Source organism: Pyrgilauda ruficollis, unplaced genomic scaffold, assembly GCF_017590135.1.
Source record: "Pyrgilauda ruficollis isolate IOZ18807 unplaced genomic scaffold, ASM1759013v1 scaffold60, whole genome shotgun sequence".
NCBI lineage: Eukaryota > Metazoa > Chordata > Aves > Passeriformes > Passeridae > Pyrgilauda > Pyrgilauda ruficollis.
Genome location: NW_024527711.1, coordinates 340,772 through 361,348, shown reverse-complemented (window position 1 = coordinate 361,348; position 20,577 = coordinate 340,772). Strand labels below are relative to the sequence as shown.

At 38.9% G+C, this 20,577-nt stretch overlaps 1 protein-coding gene across 1 annotated transcript in view; it reads right to left on the bottom strand.

The window, feature by feature from the left end:
- Nucleotides 1-20,577, bottom strand: part of NOX4 (NADPH oxidase 4) — a 108,727-nt gene that overhangs the window by 41,860 nt on the left and 46,290 nt on the right. The window contains exon 13 of the mRNA XM_041483683.1: nucleotides 4,016-4,097. Coding sequence (XP_041339617.1) covers nucleotides 4,016-4,097 — 82 coding nt within the window. The remainder of the gene's footprint in view (nucleotides 1-4,015; nucleotides 4,098-20,577) is intronic.

Sequence of the window (20,577 nt, the reverse complement as noted above, 5' to 3'; positions counted from 1 at the left end):
AAGTTAATTCTAGACAGAAAAAAACCAGCTAAAAACCTGTAATGCCAGTAGCATTTCTGGCACATCCCTCTTTAAGCACTGCTTTGTGCCACGTCAGCCTCTCTCCTGCCTTATTCATCCATCAACCTAATTTCTCACTTTTGCACTTCTTTTATCACTTCCCTTATCATTCTGTTCTTTTAGGTTTTCTTTATTCTTTTGACATTATCAGGCCCAGCTACAAGTGTCACTTCTCCCTGGCCCTTCAAGGCAATTGCAGATCCTTCCCCCATGCACACAGCACAGGCAGTCAGTAGCAGAGTGCAGTCAGCAGGGATGGAGCAACCTGAGCCCCTGCTACCACCAAGCACCCTATCACCCTGTAGCCAAATTAATCAGCATAGTACCTTCTTCAGGAGCAATCCTGTGTAGCCTTTGCTGCACTCTAGCAGTTCTTTCATTTTATGAGTGAAACTGTGAAAAAAAAACATGTAGGAATGGCATCGGCAAAGTGGACAAGCAAGGAAAGCATGAAGCGGACACCAACATGAGAAAAGCTCCTGCAGAAATGTGCTACATGTGAAACTCTTAAAAGGTTTTTTATGAGATACAGGGGCAGTAATGTTAATTTGAAAAGTAAGGAGTCAGGGTAAGATTTGTTGGAAAAAGTTTGGTTTGCTGACAGACCTGATTGTGTTGGCGTAACTCCCCTTAGTGACTTCAGCAGGCTTGTGGAGTGAGGGAGAGCAGGACGGAGCTGCAGATATGTCTGTCATTTGTTCTGCGTGCAGAGGGCTTTCCCAGGCAGCTACACTCAGCAGCAGCTATGCACCCCAACCCATTTGGTTGCCCACAGCTGCAGGTTTATTCTTAGTTTCAGGAATGTGAATCCTTGTGGACATGGTAATGGCTTTGTGTCAGCAAGGAGACAGGTTTTCCCCTCAAAATATTTCTCTTTGTAGACAGGTCAGTTTCTGGAGGAGGTGGATAAGGGGGGTTTGGTCACATCTGATTTCTGAACCACATTAGTCACTTGAGATATCAAAAGACTTGCCTGATTAGACTGCTCTTGCTAGTTCTGTAACACGTAACTACATGCAGCGCAGTGTGTTGCATTAAAAACTCTACTCTAGGCTTGAGACAAGCATAAGATAGAGCCAAGCTCCTTCTGGCTCTGCAACCCCGTGAAGAAAAGTGAGAGGGCAATCACTGCAGACTGGGCTGGCTGGCTGGGGGCTGTCCCCGTGTGCTGGCAGAGCGCTGCGTCCCAGCCCACAGGCTACGGTGAGATCTGGTGCTCATGATGCCTTGTGGGCACACAGTGGTATGTCCAGAAGTCCAGGAGATGTGCTGTGTGGCTTTCTAAGGCTTGATCTTTGTAAGATCAGGCCTCTCTGTAGTTTCCTTTGCTTGCCAGAGCAGGTATTGGCTCCTTGGCTGTCCAAAGCCAAGGTTGTCCTAATAAACTCAGGCAAACACAAGGAAAATAAAAAGATACCACATTTCTTCATCAACTAGGAGGACAAAGCAGATTACTTTGACACATTTACCCCAGAAAATCTAGCATATTTTAGAAAACTTAATGTCCATGCATATTTTAGAAAACTTCTTTCAGCCATTCCAGTGCATAGACATCTCTGAGAACAACATGGACTCAAAATTATCCTGCTGTTACGTGGGAAAGAGTTCAGGTCCTAATGTAATAAATGAACAAGTACATAATTCAGGCAAAAACACCAAGGTTTCTATTTCTTCCAAAAGTTGATGGATTATGGTTTGCCCATTTAGCCTTTAATATTTATTGCAATGATTCTCAATATCCTGAGTGGTACTGAACATCCTCCTACCCAATCTCCTTCCTTTGGACGTTTGTCTCTTAAATATGTGAAAACTTTTATCCTTTCCACCTACTAAGCCCTGCTTAGTCAAGCTATTCAGCTAAGTCACTACTAAAAATTCTTTTCTATTTTTAACCTTCAATATTCTTTGGATTTCTTTAATCATTACAAGCTCCAGTTTGTGCCCTGTGACAACATTTCATTAAAATGGTCTTTCTACTCAGATCCTAATGTAGTACAACCAGCCACTGCTCAGCTGAAGTCAATGAAGGGACACTGATTTAGTAGATTTGTCTCTCTATTACCTCAATTTCTGACCCTTCAGTGAAAATGAGAGTAAGAAAGGTGAAAAAATTATATGGGAATAAGACAAAATATATTATGAAGATAAACAGGTTTTCTACTTTGCTGAACACAAGTACCTTGCTCAAAAGACAACCCCTGGGGAAATTTGGATAAGTCGATAGTGTTCAACCAGTATCTAAATGGGCTGTAATATATGACAAATATCTGTACCAAGTGAGCAAATTTGCACCAATTAATGATGCTGCAAACAAGAATCTATTGCTTTTAAGAACATACACAAACTTCTTTTTGGTTAGACACCAAAATTTGTCTGACTTTTGTATGTTAGAGGAATCAGTCAATCTTTCCAAGTAACATGGCTGGAAACATGTATCCTTTTTGTGATGCAAGGCCACTATAACTTCAAACAGCAGCAGAGCTCCATAGAAGTTATTTGCTCTGTGATCCTTGAAGAGTTGAACGTATCCTCTGTCAGAAGACAACAGACAACTCATTCGCCCATGAATCTGACATTGTGCAATAGTGTTAGTAGAGTTTTTGCCAAGAATGCTAGCAATAAATTGAATGTAATGAAATGGAAAGTCAAACATCTTAGGAATGATTTATACAAAGATAAGTCTGTTCTTTGAGGAAGGACAGCAAACTGGTTTCTCAGACCAGTCTGACAGTGTCCACATCAAAAATGAAATAATCTAAGCCAAGCAAAGCATAGTACTGCCAGGGTTCCAAAGGATGAGGAGAAAAGTAATAATTCATGGAAGTCCTAATTAAACAAGCAGATCAAACCATACACATAAGGTACCTTCCACTATTTCATATATTGTACCTCCACCGTATTCCAGTAATATAGTGGCAATGGACAATGCAAACAAGAAATTTAGGGTGATAAAACTGTGTCTCCCTTGAAGTCAAAGCAAAACTTCATCATTTTCAGAATCAGGATTTCATCCTTGAGTGGTTTTATTTTCAAGTACTCACAGTGAGGAGGTGACTGGCTTTCAGCAATCAGCCTCTCTAATTGTTCTTAAAAAAATTGCATTATCAGATTTAAAGAGATTTGACACTTTGCTTCACTAACTTCTTATCTATTTCAGAAACCTTCTAACAATAATAACTAAAATAAATAACTGTGCTTGTTTCCACCATCATTGAAGGACTGTCTACACACATTCTTTCTTCCATCTCCACCCTCTGTCCACCCTGCACTTGCATTCTTTCATTGCTCGTTCTGGTCAGGGTTAATGTGAGGACCATTTCTTCTTCTTCGCCCTTCACTGCCTCTGTTCAAGCTGAAAGTGACTGCTTCTTCTAGTCAATAAAATAGCAAAGAGCTTTTATTGCTTCACTCAGGTATGTCACTTGGAAAAAGAAGAGGTATTGTCCAGGATACACAATACATTCAAGACCTCCTTAACACTCAACACTACTATTTCATTCCCTTTAGAGATATAGGTGAATAAGTACCCCTAAAAAAGGCAAAAAAAAAAAACGTTTCCTAGTGTTTGCAGGCTTTCAGAGGAAAGCCTGTTAAAATTCAAAGGAAACTGTCACCATCAATGATGGAATCCCAGAAGACAAGAATGGGGATTAGCCTGATAAAACATCTACCTGTGTCAACAGAGAACGAAAGCTCTGTCAGACACTCATCCAGGCAACTCAACATCTGTGCTCCACCACCACCACCACCTCCCCCACTGACAGCTGAGCGTGCTTGCAATGTGTGTCTGCTTCTCCTCGACACCAGTCAAAAGAGATCAGTGCTAGCGTGGCTCCCTGACAGCTCTGCCTAAGGATTCTGCACCAAAAGCATGTACAGTGCTATAAATGCTTTACTCTCCCTCGCTGCAAATAGATAAAGATTTTATTTCTCCCAAGAAGACAATCTTACTTACTTGGGATAGCGTCTCTGCTGAAAGATGGGCAGAATCTCTGTATCTTGATTTGAATGCAGAAGCAGTAAATCCCGAAATCTTTCTGTCAGGACAAAGAAAAAAAAAGAAGAAAAGAAAAAAAAACAAACCCAGACTGTGACTCTGCATTATATGTTCAGGCCACAAGTAAGCAAGCAGTAATATCAGTGAATTCTCTTCTCCAGAAATATTTAGCAGAGGACAAAACTAAGCGTAAAGTGACTAAAAATCACTGTTTCCTGTAAAACCTTCTAATATTTTAAAATGCCTTTTTTTTTTTCATCCAATACTGAATTCTAGTAGTGCCTGTAAGTTTCTAAGGTCTGCACAGAGGTCTTCTGGGTATCATGCACAGCCAGCCATAAACAGTCCCTGCCTTGAAGAGCCTAGTCTAAACAGAAAGGAGGAGCCCCCAAGAATTCACCAGTCACTCAAGGAACACAATAGTCGAAACAAACATAGATTAATTAATTCATATAAATTAAACTGCAGTACAAATCCTCCGGTAACTCACTCGATGTTTTTAAGGAGGGTTGAAAGACTGGATTTCTTTTTTGCCATTGTTATCTATTTCAAAAACTGCATGATAGGATTTTCTGCAGGAAAATCTGCAGTTTGTAGCCTGTGGTGTGTGTAGCAGCTGTACCATGGATTCCTCCAAAATAACTCTCTTCCATGAAAGTTTTTATTCTGGAAACTGAACCTGAGGGTAAGTGCAGTCCTCCTCCTTCTCTCAGACTCCTATGTATCTCAAAATATCCTCTAACACCAATTTTATGAATAAGAAAATTACAGGACAAAAAAACATTTAGTTTTATGTCGGTCATCAAAACTAAACTTCATTAATTTGGATACAATTCTGCTATGTAGCCTCTAAAGTGGAAAGAAACTCATCCAAACCATACTTATAAAGTTGTAATACCTTGAAAAAAGCACCTTTAATTCAGAAGGAAAACTCTCTTGTTAAGGCCTCAGTTTTAAAGGTTAGCTGTCTCACACCTGAGTCTCTTTTCTCAGCTGGCTAAGATGTATTGCAAACATCTAGGATAAGATACCAGGATCTGCCACTGAAAGAAGGGTTTATCTTTGTTCCTTTATTTGTACACCTCTTCATATCCAATCCTGAAAGAAATAAGCACTCCTACCTCCAAAATTCTTCTCACATCTTCAAAATGTAAATTAGTCTTCCTGTACCAAACTAGAACAAAGAGCAGATGTGGCCAACAAAAATAAATGCCACAAATGCAATACTGTAAGGATGAAAGTTCATTACAATGAGTACCTTTCCGGAAACAGCCTACTCACTGTCTTGAGGAAAAGCTTGCCATTAAGCTACTTCTTGACCTCCGCTTGAAATTTTAGGAAGATGGAGAAATTTGCTTTTCTTTCAGTCTTCTGGTACATGGCAATAGGCTGTACACACACATGCCCTATTATCCTTAAAGATGATACATTATCGTCTTCAAAAGCCAATGGAGAACTGAAAGGCTACAGAAAGTTTTCACCAATGCAAAATATCCCCTCATGTTTCAGAGCCAGCGTATTAACTTCCACCTCTGCTTCAGTAATCTCCCCACACAACCCAAGCTACCAATGCATTTCCAGGCATCTTAACAAAAGCCTTCTTTCAAACAATAGCCTTTTTTTGTGTCTGATGGAGAAATGGCAGGGGGTTTACCATGGCAAACACTGAGTGACAGCACTTCTTTCCGTGACTTGAGGATTTTGATCTCTAGAACTCAGTGTGAGACACCACAATTAAGAATATGTCTTTGCAGTGGCACAGCTGATTTACTTTTGAGGGCCTGTAACCAGGTGTGACAGAGATGTCAAACACAGAGAGACAGGTTCTTACTCAGTTCAATGCTGCACAAAACCACATTACAGGTAGCTAAGTGAAGCTGGTTTCTCAGATCTAGGTAAGGATCTGTGACTCTCCAGGAGAGACAAAACACATCTCAGTGAGTGTGCAGATATGTCCTACCCATTGTTCTGTCTGAGATGGATATCACCCAGGCAGAGAGCCATATTCCATCTCTATCATCTCCTACTCTGTGACTTATTCTTGTGCTGCTGCCCTCTCACATTGATCAAGGCCACCTGGCTGTACTCCAGGACTCAATTCAGCAAGCAGTGATCTTGAAAATATTTTGAATAGTAATGTGACAGGGCTGGCCAATACTGGAGCAAAAGCGGCCAAGTTACGGCATCTGAAATTGGCCTGAACAGTTTTCCTACTAGATCCTGTTTTAGCTAAGGTCAACTTTTTTATTCCCCCCACGCTATGGCAAATTTCCCAGGCAGATGTATTTTCTTTTCACCATATGACTTTACTCATTTTTCCATGTGGCGTTGTTTAACCTCAGACAGCAACCAAGCCCCACACAGCTGCTTGCTCACTCCCCCCATGGTGGGATGGGGGAGAGAATCAGAGGAGTAAAAGCAAGAAAACTCATAGGTTGAGACAAAGACAGCTTATTAGATCAGACAAGGGAAGAAATTATAATCATGACGATAATAATAAAAATAATTAGAATATACAAAATAAGTGATGCACAATGCAACTGGCTCACACTTGCCAACCAATGCCCAGCCAGTTCTGAGCAGCAGCTCCTGGCCAGCTTTCCTCACAGTTTATGCACTGAACATGATGCCATATTCTATAGACTATCCCTGTGATCAGCTGGGGTCAGCTGATCTGGCTGTGTCCCTCCCAACTCCTTATGCCTTCCAGCCTTCTCACTGGCAGGGTATGGTAAAGATGAAAAGTCCTTGTCTTAGCATAAAGACTACTTGGCAACAACTAAAGCACCAGTGTGTGATCAACATTATTTTCATCCTAAATCCAAAACACAGCACTGTACCAACTATTACTATGAAAACTGACCCTGTTCCAGCTGAAACCAGGACACCACAGAAACATTTACACGACATGGTAGTATTGCACCTCATCTCAAATCTATTCTACAGCTTCTCCCAGCACATTAACCTCCATGTCCTGTAAATCATCTTAAGAGAAACGGTATGCAGGAATCTTTAGGACTGATTTGTCCCACAGGACCATTGTGTACACATGTCACTTTTCAGCTCTATGACATTCTTCTATTACACTAATATGTGCCTAGTACCAAATTCACTCTAGTACAAATGACACTATTGCCTTTAAGGACCATCCATGAAGATGAAGAGGGAGGTGACAAGAGCCTTAGTAGTTAGTGACAGCACAGGTGCTTTTGGTGCTCTTCCAAAAGTAAATATGAGAAGACTAATGCTTTACAAGAGAAGGCTTTTCAACTCACAAGAAAAAAAGTCACAATGATAGCTTCTTAAAGGACGAATAATTTTTTCAGAAACCTAAGACCTTGTTCTAATTCATGCTACAACAACAAATGAAAGACTTGGGAACTAATGAAACCAATAATTGAGCATTTTTTTACATTATTTTGATTTGCAATCAGTAGTTGACCAATAGAACTAAAACAAGTCACAATCTTTTGATTACTTGGATAATTTTAGAGAGGTGTCTTCCAAAACTGAGTCCCTTTTCCTGTGATGCTTTTGTCTAGGTGTTGGTCTGATTCATTAAAATAAAAAAGAATGACATATACTTAGCCAAGGCTGCTTACTTCTGAAAGCTGGCAGTTACCTTCTCTGTTCCTCATTCTATTCAGACAATTTGCATGAGTTAAAGTCTTGCTAGCAACAGGATTGTTCACATTGTTCTGAGGTCAGCTATAGCACTGATTGTTTTGTCGTTCTGCTGTGTGTGACACTGCAGCCTGTCTCACTGATGCTCCCGTAAGTCTGCCCACAGGACAAAGCTCTCAGAGACAACAAGAAGGGTTGCACAGTCACATCTTATGCTCAAAGTTATGTTTTCAATATGATGAGCACCTCAACTTCCTCCTGGTTTTCATTTTGAGTGTACAGTTCTTTCCAAATCCTTTATCAGTGAGAAGTCCTCAGTTAAATTTAGGCAGTCTCATTGAGAGCATACATGTTTAACTAAACATGTAGCATAATTAGTTACCTGCAATGCCTGGAGACTGGTTGTACTAACAGTCTTATGCCCTGTCCTCCTAAATCAGAAAGGCTGCAGACTATAAAGAGAAAGTTTGCCATTGAAATCTTTATGAATTTAACCTGTCCTATATATTTATACACCTTTCTTCTCTGTCTTTTATCTAAGTTTTCTTCTCTCCATTCTACCTTTTGCTTCTCCTCCCCCTCACAGTATAACACATTCACAAATAAGCTACTGGAACCTCAGTTATAAATACCCTTACTACCTTTACACTAATACATGTTATGCCAAGCCAGTTAATCTACAAGGACAGAAGGATGCATTTCAAGAGAAATTTTCCCTTTAAAATATTTAGATTAATGCCATATTTGTTCTCAAACAGAACGGGGTTGTGCTCAGTATGGTGAGTTGACAGTAATGTCAGAAAAATGAGAGCAAGAATGTGCATATGGTCTGAAGTTCACTCAAACTGGTTACACAGTCAAGTTTCCTTCTTCCAGGATACACTATTACAGAAGTGGAGAGAGAGACAAAGAAAATTTTTGCAGTATTTTAATATCTGGGGCTTCTCACAGTGGAGAAAAATAATTTCTATACAAGGTCCCTGTGAGTTAAAACACATTATTATTCACATTCTGTAGACAGAAACACTCTGTGGCACAATGAGCACTGGCCTTGTTTTTCAAAGCTGTCACATCCCTGAAGCTCTTATTGCTGTAGCACTTCAAAAATCATGCCAAAAGTCACACACTGCAGTTGTGTAAGGTTTGACTTTAAAAGTCAGGTCTTGTGGTTGTCTTTTCTCACTCCTTATTACAAAATATCTTACAGAAAATAACAGCAAATTCACTTTCACTGTGATTTCATTCTGCTGAATTCCAAAGGTCTTGAAAAATCAAATCCCTGCTCCTTCAGAGTTGGATGGGTATGAAGCTATCAGGTCACTGCACTATATACCTGAAGTCTGAGACGTTACTGGTTTGTTTATCCCAACACTTTCGGACCATTTTCTGAACCTCTAATAAAAAAAACATACAATCAACTCAATTAAGAACACTGCAATACCAATGGCAATTGGCTTAACAGGATAAGGATTTCATTAATACCAGTTTTATGGATTTTTTTTTTTAATTAAGTTAATAAGGATAAAAGGAATGTGATGAGAAAGCAAGCAGAGAGTGGGAGAACAGAACAGCTTCATCAGCTAAAAATTAGAGAAATTGCAGGTCAGCAGCAGCCAAGCTGTCTACCAAATAGTCTATCCATAGTGACACTCTTCTACATTTGGATATTTTGTAATCATGTTTCTGTAATTACCTCTTCTGCATTCATGGAGAAACAAATATCAGTTCCACCTTTCACCACAAGGACACTTTTAAGTCCTGCAATTTCAAACTAAAAAACCTGCCTAGTTTTATGCAAATGCACAGTGGTCTGAACACCTTCCATGTCACGAATAACAACTTGCAGTAATTAAAACAAAATAAGTTTAAAAAGAAGTCAGCTTTCTTAAAACTGCTGATGATATTTAATAGGATTTGAGATCCACTAATATGACTTGTTTTCAAGCTCCGTAAATTTGGAAATGCTGTCATAAGTAGTTCCACAGTGCCTTGTAAAAATAAAAGGCAATTAGGAAGAAGTCTTTGCCAGTTAAGGGCTATAAAATGATGATGAGCAACAAGATGGCATAAAAATGAAATGTCTGATATTTTAGCTTGACCTGTGGCTTATTAATGGCCAAAGTTCCTGAAGTTAAGGAGTTATCACTTCTCTTGAAGAGTCAGTGCTACAAATATCCTCCATCAGATTAAAAGGGGAGGAAAAAAAAGATGATGAGTTAACGCTGATGATCAAAAGGCTCCAAAATTATTACATCATCAGCCTTGGAATTTCCCTGAAACATACATATTTTGCTGATAGAGACAGGCTTTTTGACCAGATTGAACTTCCATGATTCTCAGTCCATTAAGCCTCACAGAGTTTAATTCTCCTATTTTTCATCACCACTTGCCTCCCTCCTGATCAGCTGTCTGAAAGACTAATTAGTGCAATTATTTATAGAGTTACTGAAAAACCCTGAAAACTAGTGAAAACCCAGGAAGTTGAAAACTATATATAAACCCTTTGCTTTTTGTATTTGTTTAAGGGAAATAGAGAGGCCTTCAGAGAAAGGGAAGAGGACTCTTAATTTTCTAAAGTAGGTGAATAAAGTGATCATCCTTCCTTTCAACATCTTCTTTTACAGGACTTTAGTTTATAAGCAGAGACGGGGGAAATAAGAATTCAACTAATCATTACACAGATCTGCAGTGAACTCCCAGTCACTCTGGACCTGCAGAATTGTTCTCCTTTCTTTAAAGAAAGTCTGTGTACACCCTGCTTTCCCTCCTAACCTGCCTTTGCACCCTAAAAAACTTCTCTTTTCTCTAGCTGTGTGCCTACCAGCTCAAAATCATTCTCCTTCCCTGATTCCAGCATCGGCAAATCCTTTTCCTGATGTAATTCTAGAGGCTTTCTTGTGTCCTTAAATTCGTCCCAACTGCTACATCAAAATTAGTTTGGACAGATTTATTTCTAACTAGATCTCCCTCATTTACACTATAATCACACATCTTGCACAATTTAGGTATATATGGCCATGTATCAGCCAATGAAGAGACAGAGCAAAAGGCAGTTCTTGTCCCAGGAACCTTAAAAGGCTAGAAGATGAATGATAGGAAGGAAAAAGCATCACTTGTTTTGTTTCAAAACAGGGAGGAGAGATTTGGAGGACCATATTTAGACTGCATTTTGTACAACTGACCTGACAAGACATCACTGAGTGACCCAGACTGCCTTTAGCTACACTGCCAGACCTGGGTTTCCCAGACAGCCAGGGAAGAGAAGCGAATACAACACCAAAGTCAAGCAGTCTTGGTGCTCACTACTGAGTTAGAAATCCTTCTGAGGGTTACACAGCAACTCCCTAGTGGACCTGAGAATTAGCTGACTGCTGGAGTTCAAAATAATCAAGGAACTTCAGTCAAGGAGCATTTTTTGCCTTGGAGATAGATACTTACTATAATTGAAGACTATTTCTGTCATGACAGTAAAGCTTGTTCCTACAGCTCATAAAATTCAGCTCTTACAAAGTGCAACAGTAAAACACGGTTTCTAAACAACACTGAACTTCAACTTAAAAAAATACCTTTATAAATACATGCTCTGAAGGAAAACTTATTAATGCAGATTTTTTTTATAGCACTGCATTCTACAGTTGCTGCCTGTAACCAGGAAGGGCTATACTTTGCTTCTTGAATTCCCCATGAGCAAATGCAGGGAGGCACAACTACCATTTCCTTCACTAGAGCTGTACTTTCCTCCTTCACGACAAAAAAGAAATGATTAGGCACCAGTACAGCCTTTTGGGCTTTAAGATAATGTAGTGACATTTGTTCTAAAAAGTCCTTATTTCATAGAAAAAGAAAAAAAAAATATACTCAAACTATGCAAAGCAGGGGGATCTGGTTCTCTCTTTGTAACTTGTAATCTGATACAGAAACTGAAGAAAGCCCAGCCTTCCAAAAGCTACATGGAACTTTTTAACACTGAAATGGAGCTACTATCCAGATGTGCAGTTACTGCAATACTATCCAGCTCTGCACATCTCCAGAGGGTTTGCCTCTAAAAGGCTGAGCAAAGGCACAATTCATCAGGCTGTACTGATTCACACCAAGGCTCCCCTACTCTAATATCTGGACTCATTTGTGGATACATCTATGGAGGAACGATCACTGGGTAAGACTCTTCTGCTTTCGAGCTTTTCTGTGTCAGTGCAACTCCTGAGTCTAAGGTGGTTTGTCAGATAAGAAATTCTTAGACTTCTTTTTGATGTACTTATCCAGTCCCCATGTAAACCTAATCCATTCCACACTCTTTGACAAGGAGTTCCATGTGTTTCTCACCTACTATATGAAGATTCATCACCTTATGTTTGCTCTGAAATCTTACTGACTGTATTTGATGGCCAAATTCTCTGACACTGTCAGAAACTGTGAACAGTCAGGCTCCACCCACCCTCTCTTTCAGCGTTATGCATGATTTTGCAGACTGTGGCTATATTCCCCTGAATTATGTATTTTTCAGTCTAATGAGTCCCTGCATAGTCAGTTATCTCATGTTTGGAAGCCTCTCCATGCTTTTGATCATCTTTGCCATTCCTTCCTGAACCCTGTCCAGTGTCATGTCTGAGTGATGAAGACCAGACCTGCACACAGGATTGAAGTCCTGGTAGCACCACAGAAACACCCACCAGCTGCACAGTCATCTCCTTGGCTTTATTTTCTACTCTACTCCTAATAATTTTTCTCTTTATTGCTGCTGAGGACTAAGCTGACATCTTCATGGAAATAGTTATCATGACTCCAAAGTGTTATTCTTGGGCTGCCATGGTCTCATCATTGCCAGCCATGTGTATTAGCTTGTCACCAAATATATTAAACACCAGCACATACCCACATGCATACATCCACTGGTATTTTTAGCCAGGTCTAAAAATAGGTTTGCAAGTGTCATATATTTTATACATTTGAACAAGTGACAAGAACTTTTCATTAAACAGATTAATATGGCAGTCAAAAAATAATGGAATTAATTCTATCCAAGACTGAAATTTTGTCCCATAACAAAACCACTACTAGTCACTGTGGGCTTTTGCCTATTCATATTTGGTGACAATTTAAACTGTAAGCATGGGATCATTTCACTCTCTGACTAATATAGACACAACTTCACCATTACTCTCAAATATGCAAATAAATTACTGTGTAACAACTATAGAAAACCACAGAATCATTGAGGGCAGAAGAAATCTTAGGAGATAATCTAGTCCTGTTCTAAGCAGGGTTAGAAAGAGCAGGCTGCTCATAGCCATGTTCAGTTGGGTTTTATGCATCTCCAAGGCTGGAACTAGATGATCTTTAAGGTCCCTTCCAGCCCAAACCATTCCACGACTCTAGGATATAATCAGCAGGTCTGCTTGTGAAAAAAAAAAAATATAAATAGCAATATTTTGTGCTGTTCCCATAAATTGCCACCTTTGGACAAAACTTCAAACCCATGTCAGTTTGACAGGAGGGACACAGCCGGTTAGGAGCCAGCTGCCTGCTGATAGACATGGGGGCAAGACACTGCCCCGCAATAAGCTACAGACAGGCTGGGCAGGCTAAATCCAGGCTTTTCTTAGCTGGGGCAGGGATGGGAGGAGAAGGGGAATGCCAAAGAAAAAAGGAGTTTGTGAAAGAGAATGGGAGTTTCCTTGCTAATTCACCCTCACTCACAACCTTGGAACATAGGGATGGCCCAACCCTCATCCCTCCAACAGCAGCCTTGAGCCATGCTGCTGACCACCAGTGCTGCTAATCACCAAGGCTTAGCCGACCTTAGAGGGATCATCAGGCATAACTTGGCCTTGCTGACAGCCAGGTTGTGTGGATACCCGCATGGACGGTGCTAAGTTGTTCCCAGAGGGGAGCTGCACTGTGCTGGATACAGCACTCGGAGTGAGCAGCACTGACTGTGCAGGAAATGCCTGTCCAGCCAAACACTTAGCTGGACAGAACAGCCAGAAATAACAGTGGGGCTGCAAGTAAGAAACAAAAGCAGAAACAGGGTACTAAGGGACTCCAGTGATATCTAAAAATCATTTCCCCTATGTTTTCAGCTGCCTGCCTCTTTCAGAGAACACACACAAATTCTTCTCTGAAAGCACCAGTTACTGAAGCATTACATAGGATAACGTGATCAGAGCTCAGCTGGATCCTATTTCCTATACAAATTTTGCCAGTCAGCTGGGGATGATCCACTGGGAAGAAATGTACATTTTTTCCAAGGATCTAATCACATCTGAGGCTCCATTTCTTACAACATCTCTCAAAGGGCAATATCAAAACCTTAGCAGGAAATCATTTGAATGACTGACAAATGAAATGAGCCATTAGATACTGTTTTTCTCCTTTTTTTTTTTTGGTAGGTGATAAAATGTAATGTACACAAGTGTATCAGAAAATGTATCCAAAACATAGTTTCATTTCACCCTGATGTGAGCAATTCTGTTATTTCTTCTTACATTTGAATTAGACAAGTCCTTCTTGAGAACTTAAGCCAGACAACTGCCTGAATATAAACTACTACATACAACCTATTCTGGGTAGTTTTCATTTATTCTTAATTCACAATTTCTTACAAATTCCTATATTTGTTGACTTAGCACTAGCTCTTGCATTGACTTTTGTTAAAATATGCTGTGGGATTTTCTACAAGGTTGTCACCTCCATCTTTCAACTAATAATGTTATGAACATAATGAAATATTAAATAGACATGTTTTTAGATGACAGAAAGTCTGTTATTACTCAAGTCAACAGAAAAAGTATTCCCACCCTTGAACAGGAGAGGAAAGCTGAAAAATTTTACTATGCAATACTAAAACTGGTAACTATTCTCTAGAACACAGAACAAGTGGTTTAACATGATTTGTATCAAACAGTTTGTCACATCACTGTAAGGAAATTACTTGGCACATCTTTATTTGAAGAAGTGATTTTGCCAATTCCTGTAAGTACAAACTATCATTAGATATCAGTTACCAGTCACGACCTGGCATATAACAACACATCAATGCACCATCACAATCTCAGCAATACATAATGGCACAAAAATGATAAGATCCTCTTCAAGCAGACATGGCACATTCTGGTGCATATGTGCTGGGAAGTATTTCTTTTAAAGAAATACTCTTTCGTAACAAATTTTTTGGATTAAGGAATTGCTGCTCTTTTTGGAAATTGCACTGAGAAAGTTTCATTTGCCATGCTTGTTAAAAACAGGGCACAATTAGCATAATCTCCTCAACCCATTAAAAAGGAAAACATCAAATAACAGAAATTATAAAAATGTCTTTAATTAAAAATTTTGCTTTTTTTAAACCAGTTGCAGCTAAGCTGAGGAGACACTCAGCTGACACAGTGTAAGTGAAATTCTTGAGGAAAGCCCTGTGCTGTCAGGCTGGCACCAGTCACTTGGCAAAGCACAGCAAAGCACCACAGCTTTGACTCTGAAATGTGCGTGGGTGTCTGTGGCATTTTCCTTGAGGAAACGGACTTACAATGTGTTTAAAGAATAAGGGAATATGTTAAATTTATGGCAGGAGATAGTCCTTAAAGCTGCTTGTTGCAGTGGAGAGCACAAACTGCCCACTGATTTATTTTAATTTCATAAAACATGAGGAGGCTTTTTGGAGGCTGTAGGTGTACTTGCTATCACTGACAGCACAGTAAAATCCTCACAGCAGACACTTGAGCAATACCCAAAATAGCCAATAAGCTCTGAAACTCCTCCTCTCCCCCAAATCCCCCTTCAACACTGAAAGAAGTTGTTGTCACCTCCACTGAGTGCCTTTTTCTCCAATACATATGAAAACACTAATATTTTTTTTTTATTTGGATCCACAAACTTTCCAGGCTCTCTCCCCAGCAGAGAAGCATTCTCTCTTATTCATGATCATGGTGTTCACTGCAGAATTTTAAGTTTTATTAACATTTTTTCTTAAAAATCTACTGATTCTAGGTAAGTCACAAAGCTAAGCAGTCATCCACTCAATATAAGCTTCTATATGCAGAATAGGTCCCCTTCAAATTAGTAAGAACACAGTGATTCTTTCTATAACCCATTGTCCAAATTTTACTCTCTGTAGATGGTCAAACATTTCCAATCAAACCATGGCTTATCAAGGACATTGAGATTATAAGACAAAAAAAATTAAAATTTAAAACCACACCAAAATGCTGAAAGTTTAGGGATATGAGTGGGCATGTATATATCAATAAAATGCAGTACTTCAGGCAATTCGTAGTCAAGTTTTCTCACAAGCCCATCTCTTTTCCCAGTTTCCCTGCCAGAAACTGCACTCTGCCAAGATGTGAGTGCATGTCCCCACAGGACAGTGAGACCAGGGCATATTACAGCAAATATACCCTAAGCTGGGAACCCAGCCAAGAATAGATAAAGAAAGCTGGAGACATACAAATCCTAAGAAGAGGTGGGGACAACATTTACAAGTGATATTTTTGGCTTTCAGGCAGCATTCTTGACCATATGAATTCTTTGAGAATCAATTAGTATTTTTCTATTAAAAAATTAAATGAACTTTTTTCTAAAAAAAAGAAGTGTTACATTTTATATTTTGTTCATTTACTAGGCAATTTTATTGTTCATATTTCTCAAGGGAAAACTTGCTTTAAAAAGTAGCCAGAAATGTTATTTCTTCTCTTTGCTCTGACTTCCCTGCTTCTTTGTCAAACCTGCTGAAGGCACTGCATGCCAGGAAGACAACCTGTTTTTTTCCAGCTGTTTCAGCTGATCTAATGAAAGATATTACTTCTTCCTAGAAACCTCCCTCTCAAGAAATATTATGTCATTAAAATGTACTTTGGTTTTATCTGCTACAAATGTTACAAACTATTTTAATAAAAGTCACACTATCTTTTTTGAAATAAGCTCTGACACTTTGTCCCCATTTTGAGGGAAAAAAGCTCTAAAGAAAGAGAAAGAGGAAGAACAGGAACATGCCAGAGCTGCAGAAATGTGGATTATAATATCAGCGAAACAAAATACACACTGCACCCTGCCCATCAGCTGCTGCTCTACATACCAAAGGGCTATTTATTGCTGTCACAGCACAGTCTACTCCATATACCATAATGCAATCTCCTTTGCTTTTTGGAAAGTGATTTCCAGGCTATGAATTCCCCCCTACAGTTTCTCGTCACTGCACTTTAGTTAATACTGACATAATTGAGTCCTTTGTCTCAAAGAAATGCCACATTCAGCATGTAGCAGCCACAATTTCAAGTCTCCCTCAAAAATGGGATGCACTGGTAATTAATTTACTTTGCTGTATCTTAAACTTTATAGTATATTATGTTTAAAGCATTTCTGCCTCGCTGCCTTTTGCAACTTAAGGACCTGATGAAAGGAAAAAAAATGGGTTTTAATTACAAATTAATTTAGTGGACTGACACTCACAAAAGGATGCCTTCATATTAAAATATGGACTGCACTGACAATCTAACTCCATTCCCACCAAGAACTTGCCTTCACCTCTGTGTTCTGCACTGGGGTATCCAAACCTTGAAGCATAAGACCATGAGGTTCAACGTTGCATATAGAGCTGAAATTAGCATGTATTTTTTGTGTGTGGTTTATATTAAATCAGTAGCCATGAATATTTTAAACCAAGCCCTTCTGTTCACAGCAGATATCAAAATATCTGTTTGGAGAAGCTGTGGAAACTTGCTGCTGGCCAGTTCTCATGACATGATGCTTTTAGTGCAAGTTCTGAGGTTTGGTTTGACTTCTTTCTTTAAAGGAAGAGGTCAACTTTTTTGAGGCTACCACATACACCTGAATGCTATTTTTGCACTTGATAACTGTACAAGTGGTTGGTGGCAGATTTTTATTATTAATATTTATGATTTAAAGGGATTCTTCTCCAGGGGAGGACAGGGACAAAAGAGAGCTGTGGTTGCAAGATGCCCCTTAAAAACTCTTGGATCACAAACTATTTCCTTATGGTGAAACTCAATTTTTCCAGCTCACATTTGATTCGTCTGAGAAATGATGCATATACAAAAGGACAGGACTGAGCAACAGGATGGGGTGGCACATGAATGCAAAGCTGAGTTGCAAGGGACTGTAAGGAACTGAGGATAAAATTTGGGGTGCAGGATTTGCCTCTCACATACAAGACCAGCATTGATTTTAATGAATTCTGGAATGGAAAGGCATTTTGGAACAGGTAACTGCTGTTTCAAGGATGACTGAAATTCAGGGTAAGGACATGCAGCTGGCAAAAAGTGGAGTAAATACACTTACAGAAAAAATACTGCAATAAAGGAGATGGGATATCTTAACTAGAACTTCAAAGCTAATATTATGCTAACAAGCAGTTATATAATATTTGTTGTGAAAATAGGAAACCTCATTTGACCATGTTATTTGATCACAATGACATTTGCAATGTTTTGGGAGTTTTAATCAACTCCCACAGAATTAAGTGCTGAACACAGCACAAATTCTGAGCGAGCAATGGCCTCTCTCTCCCCTCCAATCCAAGCACCAGCAGAAATAAGCAGACAGGTAAAAGAAGCCAAGGAATAAAGTGCAATATAGTGACAGGTCAACCACCACCATTACTGGTGGTCTTCATGCAAAAGAGAGCTACACTTTAAATCACACCAGAGTCCAAACCAACAAGACTGCCATTGAAAAGGAACCCCACCTCTGTTTCTCAAGGGAATGTTGGAAGTGGAGAGGGTGCAGGAAGCAAAAAACCAGACAAATACAAGGTCTCAAAACTCGGATTTAATACATCAGGTAATCAAATAGAAGGTTCAAATGTGCCACGTTCATTTTCTGTACATACTTGCACACAAATGGGCAACAACTAAAATGTACACAGATTTCCTAGTAGTGGCTCTTGTACTGAAATGAGGAAAAAAGAAAAACAGAGAAAGGAAAAAACTAAAAACGTGGGAAAAAAACTACTAACTTATGTAATCATCACAAAGTTGAGCTTCATTTTCAGAAAAAGCACAAAAAGAGCCCATGAAAGACTGAAGCTGAAAACTCTGCAGAACATTACAACCCCAAGGTTGTAATATAACTTCTGTATAGAAATTATTCTGAGAAACTATGAAGCATCATGCAGGAGTTGGGAGCATGTAAAGATAAATGTTCATTGTGATCATAAAATTTATAAATATCTACAGTTCCTACACAAGTTTTTCCAATTTTTTTAATGTTTTAAAGCTGAAATAGATTTTTCCTCATTAACTATGGCAATTTTTACAATTTGTTAGAAAAGGATCCCAAAAACAACCACTTCAAATCTATTTTTAAAATGTATTAACCAACAATTTTTAGTTAAAATGTGGTAACTCAAAATTCCAAATCTGAAATGTGTTTGTTTTTTTTTTCTGTCCCCAAGGGAGAAGGAACAATAAACTGGGAACAAAGCTAGACATTTGGCAGGAATTCTTCAGCAGAATTTGGATGGCATCTAAGAGAATCTATTGCCCCAGGGAAGTGCAGATATGCATGAAGAGCTGGTATTTTGATGTGAACTCTTGTATTTCTCTAGAAACCATGCTCACACAAAGGACCCTGAAAATCCAGCCAAACCTTGTATATTCAGTGCTTGAAGCAGCTGTGTACCTCTGCACAGAAACTATGTAAGAATGAGTCTTCCCTAAGCAGACATCAACAGAAAAATGGTGAAACACAGGCAAGTCCAGAACAGAAACTTTGCCTCCTTAAGCAGGCAAACACAGCACACAGTGATTACAAAAACAGAAATATGCCTGGAAGTCCACTCAAATACATGTCCTAGAGCTTTTCACTCTAATAATTCTATTTTTAAAGTAGAGAGCCTTTTGCTTTTTTTCCCTACATTCATTCTGATTCTATCAGCTACATGCTAATGTGCTCCACAGGCTCCACTCCTGTAGCTCCTAACAGTGCTGAAAATGTCTGAGGCATAACAAGAAATCCTGCAACGTTATGTTCTTGGATCAGTTCTTAACAACAGCAACATCCACACATCCAGTGTATCAAAGGATAAAAATAAATTTACATCATTGAGTCATGTCATTTTCTATAATGATTACATGATTAAAAAGTGCCTGGGATATGAAAAAAAGGTGGAAGTTTACAAATAACAGGACCTACCAAGAAAGGACTTCTGTGTAGGAGAAAATTTCCTTCAATGTAGCTTTCTCACCCAAAGATCTTTTTCCCCCTCTAGACATAAAACTCATTAACTGTTCAAATTAGATTTGACTCAAGTTACACTGTTTTTCATAGTAAGTCAGCTGGAGTTCAACTAATGTAAAACAATCCAGGTCTGGAGCCAAAAATTCAGATGTGTTCACCTTCAAGATTAGTTATTTAATCAGAGGAAAAGGGCTCTCAACCCCTTTTAGTCAGTAAACTAAATCCATTCTCCTTTTTCTTTAGTCTCTTCATCCTGCCTTTTATTGAGCTTTTTAAAGGAATAAGTAAAGTAAATAATGAACATTAATTGCAATGAACAATAAAATTAGTATTCATTACAGTACACTATGACTAATTATATTGTTACGGCATATTAACTTCCCAATAATGTAGCCATATCATTTTATTACTAATGTCAATTATATTAAAAGGAAACACAATTAAACCTTTTTATCACTCAATTCTTCCTCAGAAGTGCAAGTAAGATTCCCTGACAATACAAAAATTTTTAGTCATAAAAATCTATCAGTGGAAAATAACACCTATCTCATCTCTGTCCTGCTCTTCCAAAACCACACACAGATTTTGCTGGAACAGCTGACAGCACCACGTCATTAACACCTTTACACCCTGCCAGAAATCTGATGGAATAACTAAACACAAAAAAATGTTACTATGGAGTGGAAAAGGCCCAAATCAAACAGAGC